At 45.0% G+C, this 19,582-nt stretch overlaps 1 protein-coding gene across 1 annotated transcript in view; it reads left to right on the top strand.

The window, feature by feature from the left end:
- The window catches only part of cadm2b (cell adhesion molecule 2b), a gene marked incomplete at both ends in the record, with an annotated part of 141,031 nt that overhangs the window by 82,490 nt on the left and 38,959 nt on the right, over positions 1-19,582 (top strand). Inside the window, one exon of the mRNA XM_080844389.1 lies at positions 14,644-14,670. Coding sequence (XP_080700515.1) covers positions 14,644-14,670 — 27 coding nt within the window. The remainder of the gene's footprint in view (positions 1-14,643; positions 14,671-19,582) is intronic.

The following is a 19,582-nucleotide window of genomic DNA, read 5'->3' on the forward strand; positions in this document are numbered from 1 at the left end:
ACCTCTCTCTCTCTCTCTGGTAATGAGAGCCGGTGCCAACTGGCCCTCCATCTGGTACCACCGCTGAGTGCCCCGAGCCATTAAATCTCCCTCTCCTGAGACGGAGGCAGAGGAGAGGACCTTGTAGAGGAAGTCCTCCATTTGCCAGTCCTTTGAGTACCCGCTCTTTGTTGTTTTTCCTCCTCATCCTCCTCCTCCTTCTTCCTCTTCTTCTTCTCGTCCTTTTCCTGCTTCCTTCTTTCCCCTGTCCCTGTCTTTGAATCCCGTCTGGATTTGGTATTTTGTGTGTGTGTGCCCGTTTTGGCTTTGACCTTTGTCTGGAGTTGATGATTGTATTTTGTACTCATTAAAAAGTGAAGGGACCATGAATAGGAAATGGTAATGGGGTCCTTGATGGGCACGAATGCTGCCCTCCCTCTCCCCGCCATTGCATTTGTGCTACATGCCGATGTGACATTTGTAACAGAAGGATTTGTGCCGTTACATCAGAGGAATTTCAATAGTCCAATCAAATTCACGTAATCCGCTCTCAAACGAAAGTTTAGGTTTGTTTTTCCCCCGTACCACAATCAACTCTTTGAAAGCTTGTTTTGGATGTAAATGAACGTGACAAAGCTGTCCTGCAGTCATGTTGTCGTTGGCAAATCCATTTAAGTGGCACCCTGAAACAACTTCACATATGCAGGCTAAACAGGGAATGCGAGCTGTGGCAAATCACTTTAATAGAGAATCATAACAACTAGAGCAATTTGTTGATGTTAGCATTTACATTACCGTTAAGTACCATTAAATGCATAAACTGATCGTAATAGGATGGATGCATTTACTGGATGGATAGATGCAAGGCGTAAAGCCGCCCCGACCTCCACGTTCTCTGACTAACCTACGCTACGCAGCGCTGCCTGCTGGAGTCCTCATGAATATTCAGTCAGACGGCACCCTTGTGTAAACACAGTTTGTCTTCTCCATGTGTATTGTTTTTGTGTGTGTTTGAGTGTGTGTCCTGTGAGTCTAGCTAGTTTAAGGAGTGTGGCCACTGGGGGGAATGAGGAGTCGATGTGCTGTGCTGGAAATTGAGTTATTGGGAACAACTGCTGTCAGTGCGAGGTGTTAGAAAGAGGCTTGCTGTTGCCTTAGATCCCCCCCCCCCCCCCCCCCCCCTCCCTCCCCCTTCCACTCCGCTGGTTAAAAGGCTGCCGTGCTCCAGAACTCCAGAAGAGAGCGAAACCTCCAGACGTCCGGGCGCCCCTAACGAGAGCCCCGGCCTCGCCTCGGCTGGCGTCCATCCAGCAGATCAGGCCAGCGCCCGGGCCCAGCGGGGTGCCCCCGCCGACGCCTGCCACTTTTCACCGCGGCTCGGGCGATGAGCGTGTGGAGCCACACAGAAATCCTCACTTCCCTGACAGCAAACATCGCCTCAGCTCCGCTGCGATTGGCTGACCTGGAAACCTGTGGTCTGTGTTTTACCTCCTCCAAATGCCCTTCCACGTATGGAGCAGTGAGCCGACACCATTGCACAGAAGACACATCGCATTGTGTTTTGACAGTACAGAGATGTCTGCTATTTGGTGATGATGGGGATTATGGCGAGGATGACAATCAATGAGAGGGGTATATTGACATTCCTTGTGTACTTTTGTGCTTTTCTTAGTTTAATGCTCATGTCAGCAAAGGTATGGATGACAAGGGAACATACACATCTAAAAATAGGATACATGTCTGAGATGTTTCAGAGGCTGAGACAAATTGTGATCGCGTCCCAGGTTTATTAAATATACCAATGTATATGTATATATCACAATGATAAAACACTTAGATGTCACATTGAAGCAAGTCATTGAAGCCATGAGATATTTAGTTTGGACTGTTTGTTTGACTATCCAATTAATTTGCCTAATTTTAGTGCAATAAGGATAAATACCTTTAGACTATCTTTAAGCTATACAATTAGCTCATCATAAGATGACAGGGAGTAAATAGCACTTTTTTTTTGCGAATTCTTGCATATTTAATAAAGTTGATTTGAGTGTACTGTACTGTGTGCGATACTGTGCAAGACATATTTGTGTTTTGGGCTATGTCTATTTTGAGCATATGGTGACCGCAAACTTCTTTTGTGACAAACCTAAAGATTTGAAGGTAAACTCCTTTAGTCTATATCTTAGCACTGGCTATAGACATAATGAGCACTTGTGTACATGAACGCCGCTGTTTTGATATCCGACGGAGGATGTGTCTGAGACTCTTTAATTACTTGTGCGGAACTGAATCAATGACAGAATCGATGTGGAGTTGACAAGGAGGTGGCTGGCATGGCAGAAGGTTTCAAAACAGTGTGCCGAGCACCGCTCATTACTGACGGATCCTCATTTCCTGCTCTCTCTCTCTCTCTCTCTCTCTTTCTCTCTCTCCCTCTCTCTCTCTCTTTCTCCCTCTCTCACTCTCTTTCTCTCTCTCTCTCTCCCTCTCTCTCTCTCTCTCCCCCTCTCTCTGGCTCACACTTCTCTCTCTCTCTCTTTGTCTCTCTCTCTCTCTCCTCCGATCCATACGAGGCCCACACCCAGAACGAGCACACGATCTTTCACTCGACCCATGCTTTTTCATTTGCTCCCAAATTATTGAGACACACACACCCACACACACACACACACCCCCCCCCCCCCCCCCCCCACACACACACACACACACACACACACACACACACACAAACACACACACACACACACACACAAACACCCACACACACACCACTCCTTCGGCTCGCGGCTTGGGCCAGCGGAATAGGGAAGGATGAAAGGTTTTTTTTTTCTTGACAGATTTGTTTGACTTTTAGTTATTTTTTATTCAGTGAACCCCCTGTGATGTGCGGCTCCCTCTCTGCCACATTGTTCTCCGAGGTAATAAGCCCAGGTCCTCTCACTTTACCTTTTTTCCCTTTTCCTCTTCTCCCTTAAGGTCCCTCGCTCGCGGCCTGCGTCGTTAGACCTGAATAAATCAGATTCATTAGGTATTCAAAGGGCCAATGATTCACGAGGAAAGAGGTGGTGGCAGTGTGTGTGCAAAAGGGAGATGGGGTGATGGGCGAACCTCTTTTCTCTCTCTCTTTCACTCTCTCTCTCCACCATTTTTTTTCTTCTTTAAAACACTAATTGCTAGAACACTGGCAAGCTGGCTTCAATCGACTGTCCATTTACAGCACTCTTGGAGCCAATGAATCACGGCTTCTGTCAACAAATGTGTTGGGTTTGCTACAACGCGGTTTTGCCCGGGGTTCAGTGGTCTACTGGGAGCGGAGTAAGCAGAGGCATAGGGGCTCGAGGAACTGCATTTGATAATGGCGTGCTGACGCGCCATACTGTGTTCTCTCGGTAGAGCAAAGGCTTACCATAATTCTCAGCGCAGGAAATGTTTTGTTGTGTGCAGGGCCATCATTTTTCATGACAATTATTATGTCCGCTTGAAATATAGAATGCCACGTTTGCTGACACGAAGAGTCACGGCAAGAAATAAAATGCCACGGGGCACGGGGCTAGCATCACCCTCTCTCGCACCCGCCTTTGATAAGCCACAAAGTTTGTGCTTTGCTGAAAATGTGATCTCTCATGGCCAGATGAGGGCTCTCCACCTAAGACCACAAGTCCTGTAAGTTATATCAGACCTTTATATAAATGCAATGCTCGTGAACCGGGGACATACCCTAGCCTTGGTGTTGTAGCCTTGTTTAATGTGACCTATTCTCCGCCAAAATTGCAATAAGTAGCAAAAAGGGCATCTAGTTGCATTTATGCCCGAGTGCTCTTCACAAGGAGGTATCTGACCTTTTCAGGTAAACTGGAGCCTCTCAGTGCAGACTCTCGGAATGCGAACAGGGCTCCATGCTGGAGGCGAGCGCCTTGGTGTGGACTCTGTGTGCATACATGCATGATCCTGGGGGGGGGGGGGAAAGAGAAAATAGAAAGAAGCAGATTACCCCAGAGGCAGACTGTATCTCTCCTTCTCTCTCTCTCTCTCTCTCTCTCTCTCTCTCTCTTTCCCTCTCTTTTCTCAGTTTGGAGCAGTGACCACCCTTTCTCACTACCCAGTGACCTTCAGAGTTTCTCAGATCTGCCCCGTCGTCATACCGCATCGACTATGCATGGTAGTGAGGTTGCCTCTGCTACTGATACTGTTAGTGACAGCTGTGGACAACCACTACTTTCTCCATTTTGTTCTCCACCTGTATAATTCATCTCAAAATTATACACATTCAACCCAACAGGGGGGCAAGTGATTACTTATTAATGTATGCTACCCAGAATTCTTGAAGGAATATTAACAACCTGGACAGTGAGTTGAGAGGCGCTTCAAGGTATGAATTCAGAGTAAATGAATATGGCATTGTAAAGCTTGTTGCAATACACGCACAGGAGAATGCAGATGCTCACACACTCGTATGTTAGCATACAAATGAATAGGGGGAGATAAAACAATGTTAAAGGATAAGACTCACCAATCATGCTGTTCAATCGCTGTATTTGACCCTGTGCCAGGCTGGGAGAGCGATGCTACAGCCCCTCCGAGCGAGGCGTCAGGACAGCGGATTAGGGATTCTCAAAGACAGACGGAGGGAGCTGCTACTGAGCTCTGACTCCAAAGCCAAGCTCACTTCTCATGGTTCCCCAACCACCCAGCTCTGCACCACAGCAATCGCCTCAGCGTTCGCACTGATAGCAGGCCACAGACAGCTCCGCAGTACAGTTCAGTCTGTACAGCTGTCCATCACAGCGGCAATTGGTGGCAGTCGTACCAGGAGATTAAACCAATCTTACCCCTGCTCTATTAGTGATCCCCCTCTGTTCTTTCCTTGTCTGACACGTATTGTATCTCTGGCAACTGTGGCCAAGCGCTATTTCTTTCAAAGATATAAAGCTTTATGAAGGCCAATAAGGTTTTGTTGTTTCAGTCTATGAGTATATGGAAGCATATTATTAATTCTGTGGTGTAATTTAAAGAGTGTGAAGGAATGACCAGTAATGACATATGGGGCATGAATCTTTTTTTTTAAGTGAAGCAAACCGTGTTAAGTAAGTAAACAAATTCTGCCATAAGGTGTTAACCCATAATAACAAAGCCTCATTAAAGACATGCTTCTGGCATTATTGTTTCACCATTCACACCTTTAGTCAACAGGTTATGAATGCAAATGATACAGAAATATTTCAGTGTACTGTCCCGCCATAGTTATTTTTAGAGCAGATGAAACACTGGCCTCCGGCAAGTTCTCGTATCTCGCAGGAATGGTGCCAACTGACCTTTTGTGCTTGTTTTAGCCTCGGTTTTGCATTCAATGAAGCTAGGTCTTAACATGTTAGAGGAACCCCAACCCCTGTGAACAATTTACCCAGTCTCTCTCCATTAGGCTGTAATTGCCATGCATGGTTGGCTAATTACAATACTTTTACTGAAACAATGTGTCAGCCCTCCGGTTTTTTAATGCTGGAATTATCAGAGCCGAGGTTATTCGCCAGGCTCCCCCGCTGAGTTTTGCAAATCAAGCTATTCATTTAGCTGAACGGTTCGTAGTTTCAGCCCTGTCTCCAATCATTATACATTTAGTGTTATATTTGCCTTAGCTGACTAAATAGACCATTAGAGAACCCAACTGATTTCAGTGGTTCTGGTGCTGAGCAGGCTCTGGGGCCCCCAGGGAGTCTAAGAGCGATCCGGCCCGATCCCGGGGGGGGGGGGTAACAGAATATTAGTGGACCTCCATCTTGGAGTTTGAAGCATTAGTGGATTCATTAAGTAATAAAACAACAATTGATTACAGGTCTTTACACCTAAACGCACCACAGGAAAGCGGTGTGAGAGAGGTTTGAGGTGTTTCTCAGGGTGGAAAGAGTCATTTGTCTTGTTTGCTGTTGCTGTCAATTAACACAAAACAGAACCATCAATAAAAAGCAATCTGCTTAAAAAGGATTTAAAAAAATATTTTATGAATATTCGTTTTCTCAAGCATCCCAATTAGAAATCTATACCAGCTTGATCTGGACAAACTGATGTGTTGTGCTATTACAAAAAGAGCTCCGTTGTTGTTTTCATAGCCAGTGAAATCTGCGTGAAAACAAATGATTAAACATGAACACAGACGTGCCCGTTTGCCCATATCCTGCATGCAGATTCATATTTGACCTTGCTCCTCCTGTCAACACTGAGTCAGATAAGCGGTTAGGGTAACATATACCTTCACCCAGCCTAATTTATAGTCTGCGTGTCTGCATGGCTCTCACGTCTCCTCAGCCTTTCATGCTCAGGGTCACAGGGCTTTCCAGGCTGTTGGGCGTGGAGCCTTGTTTCCTAAAGAATGACATTCCAATGCTACGCTTAACGATGTGGCACTTAAACTGATGCAATGCGTAGACCCGCAATTTGCTGTCTTTCTGACAGTTGATGTGATGATATTCAGTGATAATGCTGCTGTATATGAGGTTATGTGATGTATCTATCCTGGTGTTTCAAAGTGGCCCATCTCTGTTGTAGTTTTGTCATCACTGTCTGATACTCCAAACGGGCCGAGCTGATAGCTCTTTACCAGTTGCATCCAACTGTGATGCCACTCTTTTTGGCCCCAGCCCCTGAGGACCACTCAAACCGTGCTGTGGCAGCTAGTATACATTTTGCCTGGAGCTCTATTTTAGCAAGATTGCTTGGACCTGCACTGATGGCCAGTGACTGACTCTGAAGCAACTCGTGGTGTTTCTTTACAGTGGGGAGGGGGGGGGGGGGGGGGGGGGGGGGGTTCGAGGCCACGGTTGATCTGAGTGGTGCAGTCCTTGGTCAGGCACAGCAGCAGGTGAGGGAGGGATACATACGGCCGCAGCTTAAAAGGTTACAGCTTAGTGGCCGGAAATCAATTTAGGGAGTAACACTGTTGAAGGTCGCCGTGACATCTGACACCACAGACCGGAGGAAAACACTGCAGCGTTTGAGCAACATCTTCCATGTCAGTGGAGTATGAGCACTGTGTCTGGGTTAGCTGTGAGGTGACTGACATGGGCCTAGTTTCCCGAACGCTAAAAAGGACTTGAAATCGGTCGTAAGAGGGATATTGCAGAGCGGTTTCCCGACGCCGCACTTACGGCAATGATGAGTCTACGATGTCGCCAAAATCCACGTAGGCCGTTAAGATACGTCGTTATCGGGAAACGAGGCCATGGTTAGGTCAGGATGAAGGCCTCCTGTTCACAGCATGGTGATATGATGTTTCTTAGAGACTGTATTTTATTGTAAGTTGTTAACTATGAATGCTGCATGTGTATATAGGTTTACATTTTTGTAGCATACAGGATTGTATATGTCATAATTTAGATTGCATCGTGATCATTTCACTTGGACCAATAAATACTGTGTGAGTTATGAAATATGTAAGAAACCAAAAAAAGTGCTGGTAGGTGCAACCGTACCTGACAAATCTGTCCAAATTAGTGTTTAATATCCTCATGTTTAATAAATAATAATGTTTACCATTTTTCACCTATTTACCACTCAAAGAATGCCTTCACATTCATGAGGTCAGAGCACGTGCCAAGAGGCAATTCCACTCTATTTAATTGACATTTTTAGTTAATGACACGCAATTAGACAAATGAGTGATTGAACGATCGGATGGAATCAAATGGGCCTGCAATAGATCCGGCTTTTTGAAAGTCGGCCCATTCCATTTGTGTGGTCGCATTAGCCTTCTGTCTGTGATGTCTCCGGCATAGCCGCGCTAGCCAGAGGTGAGCGGAGAGGGTATGCTGACAGCCCTCTGTTTCTCCCAGGAGGCTCGCAGATAAGGACTCCAGAAGGTTGAATCCTCCATTAACTTAAAGCGAGGTATCCTATCCCTCATCTGCATGCCTCATGCCTCCGCCAATGCGAAGGGGACACAGAGTTTAATGTCAAAGTAATTTTCCGTATTCCACCGGCGTGCCGCATATAAAAAAAAAGAAGATAAGTGACGCCCTGAAAAGTGATCACTGAGCAGGCCAGACGAGGCTACACTGTCAATATGATGTGTGTTGGCATTTCCGCTGAAGCGATTGATATTAATTACTGGCAATGTCCGCGCTTTTTTTCTTTCTTTCTTTCTTGCTAAGGTGTTAGCATTCATTGGCATCGGATGAAAAGGCCAGCGATGATGCATCTGCTGAATTGATTTACCTCCGCGCAGGTACAGGGGCCGGCTGTTGTTTGCACATATGCCCGTTAATGTGGACAGAGAGACATTCATCGGTTTCATGTAACCACTGTGGGCAGATGAGTCAGCCTTTTGCACGCGCTGAACGAACCTGTTCCAGGGGTCGAAAAAACAAAGCAATGGCACGTGAATGTCATACTGCCTAATACTGACTATTACGGAAATTACTAAGATCACGAATATCAAAAGCGAAGATCAAAGGTGTGATTGTTAAACTGCGGGAAGGAATAACGGGCACCAGATCCGCGTTAGTCAGTGAACTGACATGGCCCTCCGGCAGCGCTCCATGGCTGATGCCCGCCCAGAAAACCATTTTTCTGTTGCAATTAGATTCAAATTACTGCAATTACACATAGCTTTAACCTGTGGAGTTGACTTAGCGGTGTTGCCAAAAGTGTTTTGCTTTGAGTTGCAGATGCAGACAAGTAAGCTTTTTTAAATTGAAAAAAAAAAAAAACAAACAGGACTGAATTGGCTTATCTGTTTTCGCTTTGGAAAATAAAGGTGCATCACTTAAAAAGAAGAAAAAAACAGGCACAAAAACATGAACAGTGTATTGCGGTGGGTGTGTTCATCATGAATTACATTTTCTCTAGAACATTCTGCTGCTCAGAAAACAAGAGGAAAAAAAGATTAAAAAAATAATAGCTGACAGCTTTCAGGAATGAGTTGATGTGGTGCTGCTGACCCTGCTTATTGTGTTCAGTTCCCTTCTTCTAAAGCATCGGTCCACCAAGACAAATCCTTTACAGCGTTTTAACCATAGTGTTCAAGCCACTGACGCGAGACCACCCCTTAAGCCCGACTGGAACTGGTAAGGCAACAAGAAGCTGACTGCTGACTCACTCTGAATCATAATGGGTACTGTTGCTCCATGGCGCAGTTTACTACAAATGCCATTTATAATGACATGGGCGGCCCAGCTATTTACTTTGGCATTTATCATTTTATGTGTGTGATTTTTTTTGTGTCACCCATAAAGTCTCAAAAGCTCTTTCCTCTTTTAGATTTTAAGCTGAGTTGTAACGCCACGCCTCAAAGCTTTCACTCATTTAAAACTAAGCATTTTGACTCAATTGTATTGTTGGAGAAATGTTGTTTACCCCTTCCAGAGAAACCTCAGTCAAATTAAAACAAAACTGGGCTGTCACCTTGTGATGATAGCCCCCTCCTCACCCAGACCTTTCTCCATTTGTGACCGTGCATTTAAAAACACTTGGGGCGTAAACCGTGGCAACGTGCTGGAGTTGTCCGAGTCTACTTGCTGATAGCACGCAACTTCCCTCATTTCACTTGCTGTTGCTTTTCAACAACCCCCCCCCCCCCCCCCCCCCCCTTCTACTGAACTGCCCGGGGCGTCGCCTCTTGCTTTTACACCTCAGACCTCATTAATTGTTTAGTGCCATAAATTATTTACTTAGCCTTGGCTACAGGTACTGCAGGGGGACATTACCCAGACGGCGCAACATCCACCAGAAGTGCCACATCCTGGCCTCCAAGAGCCTTTTCAGAGTTCTTCTTCTGGCCTTGAAAAGTCACCGCATTCAATCACACTGACCAGGCAGCACCTGCACAGCACATTGCCTCACTCTTTTAAAAAGAGTTATTTTGTGAATGTGATTTAATTAATGCAAGGTCTGATGCCCTATCATGGACGCGCTTCTCTTTTGTACAAAGCAGGGAAAATGAGAGTGAAAAATATGATATTTTCAGTGGGAGATCATTGCTCTCACAGGCATGGGAAACTGTGTAGAACTCAGCGTATAATTGGTCAACTGTCGGCCTGATACAGTTCAGTACCCAGGTAGGAGTTGACTCTGGCCCTGACCCGGCTCTGATCTGGCCCTGATCCAGTGTAAAAAGAGCCCTATTAGTGAAATTGGATGGACTGTTATTTTAACTCCACTGCCAACAAATATAGATATTGGGAACTGAAGTAGCACTTTTCTTAATACTTTGCTAAGTTGAATGTTGGCTATTCACCATGAGGTCAACATGTCTTGAATGCAGCACTACTGGAAAGATGTCAGCCTGCTTTAAGTAAAAATAGTCTTGCTGGCATTTCTTCGATATAGCAGTGAAATGGCATCTTTCCATGTTGCATTTGGATACAAGCCATAGGCTCTTCTTTCAACTCTAGAAAAGAGCAAATATAGAGAGAGATGGTGTCAGCACATTAAAGAAAGCTGACACATAGATAATTGTATTCATACCACCAGAATGGTGTTTGGTATCAGTTAATACTAGTTTAGTTTATGGTTTATGCCACTTCTGCTCCTCATGCTATTGAGATATGGACACCGCTCCAACTCTGATACATCCTGAGCCTGTGAAATGCTCTTGTAAAAATGGTTGCTATCAAATGCCACCCATGATGTAAATACACAATAATGACACATCTAGTTGCTCGTCTAGCATAAACATAGCTTGCAACCTCCCATATCATGCATTCCCCATTTATGTAGGCCACTGATCACTGCTGCTCTGGCGTTTTACATTTTGTCGTTAGTAGAGTAACACCAGTAGCCTTATATTATGCACATGAATACATTTTGCGCCGTCAAAATAGGGCCCTCAGTGTTAAGGTGCGGCCCATTCCTTGTTTTAGTACTAGCCAAAAGGATCTATTAGAAGACAGTGACATTGACTTTAAAGCAACTAATCTAGAGTCATTGACATTCTATACACTTAAAGCATGGAGGATGGGAAGAGCATGGTATGACTCTGGGCGCTGAATAAATGATAAATAATAAATGAAGACGGGACGACTCATTTTTAATACTGTGTGCTGTATGCTCGTGTGTTAGGGCTGTGTAATCTGTCGTTTACTGGGCAAGGGTTAGTGACACTCAGCTACTCTTAAGCATAACACTTCACATTTGCTTGTTGTAGTTGCTTGTATTCTCTAGCAAATTGTATCCGGCATTTTTATCTGTTGATCGTTGTCTATGTTGACAGAATTCTACATATATGTAGTACAATACAATCAGTTAAATGAACTTTATTTGTATTACATTTTATGTCATCTATGGTAATTTGTATTTAAACTTGATAGGGTTGGACATATTACTGTACCGTTTGTAAACATGGGTACTCTCACACACAATTATGTAGTGGTATCACCTAGTTTCTGTGGTCATTCAAAATACTTCATTATAACTGCTTACAGTTACTACAGAATCAAGACACATATACCATTATAAGGTATTATATTTACTATCTCCGCTGTATAATCTTGATTTTAATTTATTGAAGATTAGTAAAGGATGACACACTAAGGGATGTACTAAATAAGACTGCTTGTTAAGTTACGTAACATTGGACAGTACTACAGCTTTGTATAACAATCTAACTATCCTAAACACAGTACACAATACACAATACTGTACACAAACTAAAAAAAGAGAAAATAGCCTAAATGATAAGGATAAATGAATGGGAGGAATAAAATGGATTGTGATGGATATGAATTAATGCTAGCATATTGTTACCCATCCTTGGGATCTGGCAGGAAATCTGAGCTGGAGTTCTGCTGGCCTAAGGCAGTGTTTGGACAGCTGCAGTCAGCTTGACAGCATTGCTTTCCTGGTTGGGTGTCCGAGGGATGCTGGACGGCATCAGGAGTGCGCTTGGCATTCTTCTCTGCTGGCAGCACTTCAGCAAAGCATGAGAGGCCGCTAGTGAAGGTGTCCAGCGAACGCTGTGATTTTTTATGCCTTGGAAGGCAGTGTGTCATGCCCGCTGCCCAGCCAGTGCCCTCCTCGTTCAAAGACTTGGGTGTGAAGTCAGTCTGAGTTCCCTTTCTTTCAGTTCACCTGAGCTGGTCTTTGTTGGCTGAAGAATCTCACTGTGTCCTCAACCTTGCAGACAGTTCACTCTTACCAGTGTTGTGATTGTAGTGTTCTCAATGACAAAATACTACACTGTGTGTGTGTGTGTGTGTGTGTGTGTGTGTGTGTGTGTGTGTGTGTGTGTGTGTGTGTGTGCGTGTGTGTGTGTGTGTGTGTGTGTGTTGATGTGGGTGGTAGAGTCAGTGTGTCAATTCTCATTCAGTGAATGTGAACGAGGATAAACTGAGGTAAGATCCCAGTCAGATCCACATTCCAGTAGTGATATCTTTGACCCCCATCCCCACCCCCTCCACCCCCTGAAGTCCTTCTTCATTTATGTATTCATGTACGGTTTGGGACTTTAGTTATGTGTAGGTTCCCTTCAACACAGCACCGATTTGAGTACTAGGAGAATTCGTTTTACACACTAACCAATTTCCCTTGTTGAAATTCACACATTTAATGACACCGTTTCCAAAATGACAGTGCTTTCCGAGTAAAGAAATGCATGCATATATAAAAAGCTAAGTGTGTTTAAAAATATATACGTATATCCTACCTAGATAATAGATCTGATACTGGTTTGCCGAGGGAACCCGCTAGCAAACCATCAGCAGTGCCTGGAATGATAAAATTGCTCCCTGTCCGCGTGTACACTGAAAGGGTAGATGTGTGCTTACAAACAAACCATCTCCAAACAGCTGGGACCGTGTTAGCCTCTGAAGGTTCGCCACATCCCTGTCCCTGGGCCCCGCCACTTTGTTTTGCTTCTCAGATAGGGTTTCTTTGTCTTTTAACTTACAGTTTGTGTCCAGAATATGATGAGTTGCTCTGTTACATGAGGTCAGTCACAGCCAATTTGCCCTAGGGACAGTTTCAGTGTGGCAGAGGGGGAGAGAGAGAGAGAGAGAGATGGGAGGGAAAGAGGGGGGGAGGGAGAAAAAGAGAGATACCGCTGTGACCCCTTGTTGTGCTTAGCGAACGGACAGTCCGAAGGCTCCCTCTCTCTGCCTCTCTCTCCCTCTCTCTCTATCCCTCTCTCTGGTCGAGGACAAACCTCTCTATGGTTGGTTAGACTAATCACCTGAGGGACTGGTCCCCCCCCCCCCCCCCCCATCAATTCAGCTCCCCACTGCCCCCCCTCTCCATTACCGGGTCTACAGAGTTAGAAATAGGTCTGCCAGACAGAACGAATGTCCGCAGGTCTTCCGTGGCCCAGCGGTGCCGAGGAAAATACATCCATGTCCACTTTATGGACCAAGTTAATTGCTGACCCAGTCTGAGCACAATGCTTCGACCACACGTTTGTGATCTGCTTGCGAAAAGCCGTGGTCAAACATGCGGCTTAGCGCTGCTTCCTCCTGTGTGTGTGAATAGATTACTGCTGCCGCCTTCACCGTTGGTCTAAAAATCACATTGCATGGTTTGAATTACAGAGGTGATTTCACAATTAGTGATCCGCCCCCCCACCCGCTGTGTAACTTCTGCAGCGTAGGCATATTGCATTATTACTGCTGAAAAGTCGGCAAACGGAAACCTAATAATAAATAAGAATGCATAGTCTTATAATGGGATTTAAGGCTTATTTACCCCTTCCAGGATAGACTCTATCCATTGGTATTCCGCTCATGAGTTGGCAAACGTTTTCTGCTCTCAGCAAGGAGAATCTTATCATGGTGTCTGACTTTGTCAACACTATTAGATTTAGACACCGTGGAGGAAGGCAAAGATTAATAACTTCCGTGTTGGGAGAAAATGGGAAGAAGAGGGCAAAGGCGTAAGAAAGATTAACGAGTGTCAAAAACAATGAATCTTCCATTAAACTGTTAAGTTCAACACCTATCCAGGCTCGGCGGCATAATGCAGGCCCCTTTACCTTTGGCTCTGATCGGGAAGATATCCGTGTGTGTATGTGTGTGTGTGTGTGTGTGTATGTGTGTGTGTGTGTGTGTGTGTGTGTGTGTGTGTACACGTACACACCGGGATAAAAAAAACATATGACCTTTTCTGTCGATGTATCTTTAGTTACAATAAAAGACCTGGGGACATCAGGGGTAGTCCAACCGGAGTAAGTGCCAGTAATCCAGAAGATTTAACTCTGAAAAGAATAGCAGGACCATATTATATTTAAAAGTCATACTTTCCCCTTAAAAGCCTCATGCACCAAACTGTATATTTCAAATGCCTTTTCATACTCTTTTCCAAAAGGTTAAACTTAATTATGCACTTGCCTTTGAGAAGTGATTTATACAGATGGTTTGAGCTATTAAGGAAATGGTCATTGCCGTAAGTGCTGTAAGGATAATCAGTGGCAAATAAATAAATATATGGACGCAAGCAGATGTCGTGGCAGGTACATGTAATGGTAATGTGATATCACTGAATTTTTTTCTGTCACCTGTCTGTGGCAAAAGAACACCAGTGGAACTTCATGGTCAAAAACAATATGAAACCTTTTTTCTTTTTTTTTAAAGAATGACACATCTTTCTACCTTCAAACCCGTCTAATCGGTTGTTTGTCTCTTTCTCCCCTCCCTCCCCCCGCTCCCTTCGTCCTCCATCGTCTGACTCCTACCCTTTTGCACTTTCCAGAGGCCGCAACAAAAACCAAAGTGAAAGGTGAGTTATCTTTTCTGTCTCTACACTGACATGATTTATGTCGAAACACAGCTCCTATTAAACAATGTCCAGATCAGGCCCTTGTTTAATCTCCAACTGCAAGCTGTCAGGCATTAACATACAGTAACAGTATGGAAGCCACCGTGGCACCCCAGTATGGGTGATGAATTGGCCTCGGGGTTATCCATGATCTATACTGTATCCATGTCCACTATTTATGGCTTTTTTAGAGATTACCACCACTTGTGACCTTGTGTCATTGGACATTAAAAAAAAAAAAAAAAGAAGGTGGGTAGCCATTCGCTGCCTTCTTCCAGGGTGCAGACAGATCCTTTCCAGGTCAACCTTCATACTCTCCAAACTAATTTCGCATTGGACCTTGAGTGATTAACATACATGTATGAGCATGCACGCACACACACCCACACACACACACACACACACACACACACACACACACACACACACACACACACACACAGAGACACACACAGACACACAGACACACAGACACACACACACACACACACACACATACACACACACACACACACACACACACACACACACACACACACACACACACACACACACACACAGAGACACACACAGACACACAGACACACACACACCCACACACACACACACACACACACACACACACACACACAGAGACACACACAGACACACAGACACACAGACACACACACACACACACACACACATACACACACACACACACACACACACACAGGTGCGAGGCGAGAGGATCGACAGTGATGGACACAATGAGGACGCACAAAATGGATGAGCTTGGCTTGCAGTTTTGGAGCTCCGGTGTGTTCTAATTAGGCTATGAGTAATTATGATGGTGCGTCAGGTAGAGACTAATGGGAGATGGCGTTCTCTAGATCCTCTTGCTTTGCTCAACTATGTCCTTTGTTTAATTAGGATGAGAGCATGTTATCTAAATGTGTATGTGAAGATATAGGATGCATATAGAAAATAATTGCGAACAGGGCAATGGGGGGGGGGGATATGTAATATCTCAAGTTCAAAGGGTGAAGGAAAACTAGATTAAGCCAACTCTGTTTGGGTAACGCTTAGACCTTTACAGGTTTTCATCATGAATTCAGTTTGATCAGAATTGGTTTCAAGGTTTCCCTTCGCTTTTTTTTTCAGGAGATAGATTCTATCAGATTTGGAAAACAGTTTTTCTTCTGCCATTATTGAAAATGACATACCCCCAAAACAATGTCACCTACATCCATGTTTCGCGACCTCAATATATAGATATGCTCCAACATGTTATTAAGGCCACACTCTGGTGTATGTTTTGTCCATACTGATCATACTCTGGTTTGGGAATTGGGAGCGTATTTCTGCCTAGTTTATATAAACCTGGACACACCCCGCATAGACACAGACAGCGGCAGATAATGAAACATTCACATTCTCCTGTGACCCCCCAGTTCCATGACCCCGAGATGATAATCTAGAGCCCTATCCGCCCTTCTCCTGATTCTCCATGAAATTGTGTCTTTAATGGAAGGGAAGAGTGTCTGGGACTAGCCAGCGCAAGGTGCCTCTGTGTTGCTTTAAAAATTCATAGGCATATCTGCCTAACAGGAAGATAACAATAGTCGAGAAGTCAAAGATTCCCATTCCCATCCAAAGACTAATAAAACAGATTTGATCTTAACAAAAAAAAGATGCATTATTAATGTTATTACTTTTCTGTTGTCTGATGATAATCACTGTGTTTACCATTCAGATTTTCTCAGGACAAAATGTCAAAAGTGTAAAATAATCAGATTGTTCTTTAGAATTTTGCCCTTGAATGATGTAGTAGGGACATTCTGTTATACACATTAAAACACCCATCATAAAGAATAGATCAGAAAGACTGCTATTGGTTATGAGCAGGTTCACTGAGTAAAGAAGAAGGAAAAAGAAAAAAGCACTCCAGAAGTAACCATTTCAGGAGTCTTAAATGTTTAAAAGTGCGGGACCATTACGATTCTGCTGCTGCTCCTCTGGGTGATGCATTTCTCCAGATGGTTTTTGTCACCACTGGTACAATGTTCTTTTCTTTAATGCGGGAAAAAAGCCACTTAAGGTCCTACCCCCTCTCTCTATCCTCTTCCGCCTCTTTCTTTCTTTTATTCTCTCTCTATCTTCCTCTCTTTCTTTCTTTTATTTTCTCTCTCTCTCCTCCTCTCTTTCTTTCTTTTATTCTCTCTCTCTCTTCCTCTCTTTCCAAGTCGGGAAATACATTGCCAGTTCTGCTGACTGAACCCCCCTGTGGCGGTAATTTACAGGGGGAGAATAGTGCACAGTTCCACTATTAAAGGCAGTGGTGTTAGGGGTGGAGGGTGGGGGGTGGGGGGGGGGGGGTTGCGGGTAGTTCACTCACCAACAGTACAATGTCTCTGCCGCCACTCTCCTATCCCCAATCCCCCCATAAGCACACATACACACACACACACACACACACACACACACACACACACACACACACACACACACACACACACACACACACACACACACACACACACACACACACACACACACACACACATAAGCACACATACACACACACACACACACACACACACACACACACACACACACACACACAAACACACACACACACACACACACACACACACACACACACACACACACACACATAAACACACATACACAGTCAACAAACAGAGAATTTATGAACTGTTGTCTATTGCTTGCCCCCCTTCTCTCAAACATGTTACCACTGCCATGACCACGGGTAGAGTTGTTATAGTGCTACCATGCCATGACCACGGGCAGAGATGTTATAGTGCTACCATGCCATGACCACGGGCAGAGATGTTATCGTGCTACCATGCCATGACCACGGGCAGAGATGTTATAGTGCTACCATGCTTGACCACGGGCAGAGATGATATAGTGCTACCATGCCATGACCACGGGCAGAGATGATATAGTGCTACCATGCCATGACCACGGGCAGAGATGTTATAGTGCTACCATGCTTGACCACGGGCAGAGATGTTACGGTGCTACTTCTGTCTCAGCTGAGAGGGGGGGTGATAAAGGGGGGGGGGGGGGGGGGGTGTTGATGGGTGATGGGGGTGGCAGCTCAGTGCATAATATGCCTGTAGCTCCAGTGATGGACACACTCGGTTAGCGTAAGCTGTCTACACTGTCCAAACAGACATTACCGGGGGAGCGTTTTGATCGGATGTCACAGACCATTTTCAATAATCTAGCGGTTCCAGCTTTAACGCTTGGCAATTATGAGCGCGGGGGCCCTTGTTGCCGAATGGTTGTTTGATGTGTACTATTGTAATGCCTGTGAGCATATCTCACCCATTAAAATTCATGCAAAAAAGCCACAGGAGAGGCTATTCCAAAACGTGTCCCCCCCCCCCCCCCCCCCCCCCCATCCCCACCCCGTTCATTTGTGTGCCCCACGCCCTTTTTTACCTCCTGAAGCTGAGATGAACCAAATCTATTTTTGACAAGTCATTAAGCTGGATTGATTTGCTATACCGTGGTCTTAGGCAACAGTAATCGACTGGTGGCGCTTAGCGTAATTACCTATGGATTTTCCTATATCTCTTCAAATTGAATTTCAAAAGACTGTCATAAAAGAAGGGGGGGGGACAGTAAACAGCAAGGGCCCAATTTGAAGTTGTGCATTTCAGGTGTGTTCGGCAAACGAGTGGCCCTTTGTGAGTGGCGAGACTCGCCCAGGAAACGTTTATCGGAAGCGCACTCGTCGTCCGTGTCCCGAGACAGACATCAATTATTAAGCTTACAGAAGCCATCACAGTACATTAACCTCCTGAAAGGTCAACGATCGCCATTATATATCACACGGATTGGGGAAATTAACTTGATGCGTTTGATGTTTAGATTAGGTAGGATGCTTTATCGGGCTGGGGTTGAATCACATTAAATCAACGTCAGAACAAAAAGCGTCAGACACTGACAGGGTCAGATCGACTCCTCTCATATGCTGATGCAAATCAGGATTGTTACTCCATATCATAATCTGCCACCATCTATAATGCTGTTGTATATGATGTTGATAAACCTACTGTCAGTCTCTCACTATAGTCTTCAGACCCGCGTCTATAATGCTGTAACTTACACTCTGACTTGACTCTGTACATTATTGCACTTGGCTCCGTACATCGTCTTTTATGTACATTGATCCGAGTCTTTGCCAAAGGTTGAGGTCAATGCATTGAGTTGCACAGAGTGTCACTTCTCTTACATCAGTGTTAGGTCCATTTGGATCGAGGAGTCTGCCAAACGACTCTGACATAATGCTACCCTAACCGAAATAATGCAAATGTTGGGCTTTTATAGGCTTTTAACCCGGGAGAACCCACCAAATCCCCCCCCCCCCCCCCAACCCCCCTGTAGTCCCAGACACACACCAAAGACCATTCAAAGATGTCAAACATTAGCTCTTTTCAGGGAGTCTGGAGTGTGGTTACCCCTCGTGACTCCCATCAGAGATGTGGCCTGTGAAAGAGGCACCGGGGGGGGGGGGGGGGGGGGGGTCTTGGGGTAGAGAAAGAGGGACTGATATGACTGAGTGCCATGAACCAGAATTTTTAAAGAGCATCAGAGCACAGATTGGATTTAGAAGCAGTCCTCTAATCCAGCCTTGATGCTTGAGAAGCCCCAGACACAGAGTTATGTGCAAGCACAACCCAGAGGCAGATCCTGCTGAGCGGATGCCTGCTGGACGGGGGGAGGATGGGGGGTGAGGGGGGTTTCGTTTTAAGTAAAAAGGGACTTTGGCCATTGTCTGTCTCAAAGTGTCCTGAAAATGACTCTGGTGCGGGGACTCCAGGGATGCTCTGAGCGCCTATCCTCTCCAAGGTTG

This window comes from Sprattus sprattus (genome assembly GCF_963457725.1).
Source record: "Sprattus sprattus genome assembly, chromosome: 9".
NCBI classification, from domain to species: Eukaryota; Metazoa; Chordata; class Actinopteri; order Clupeiformes; family Clupeidae; genus Sprattus; species Sprattus sprattus.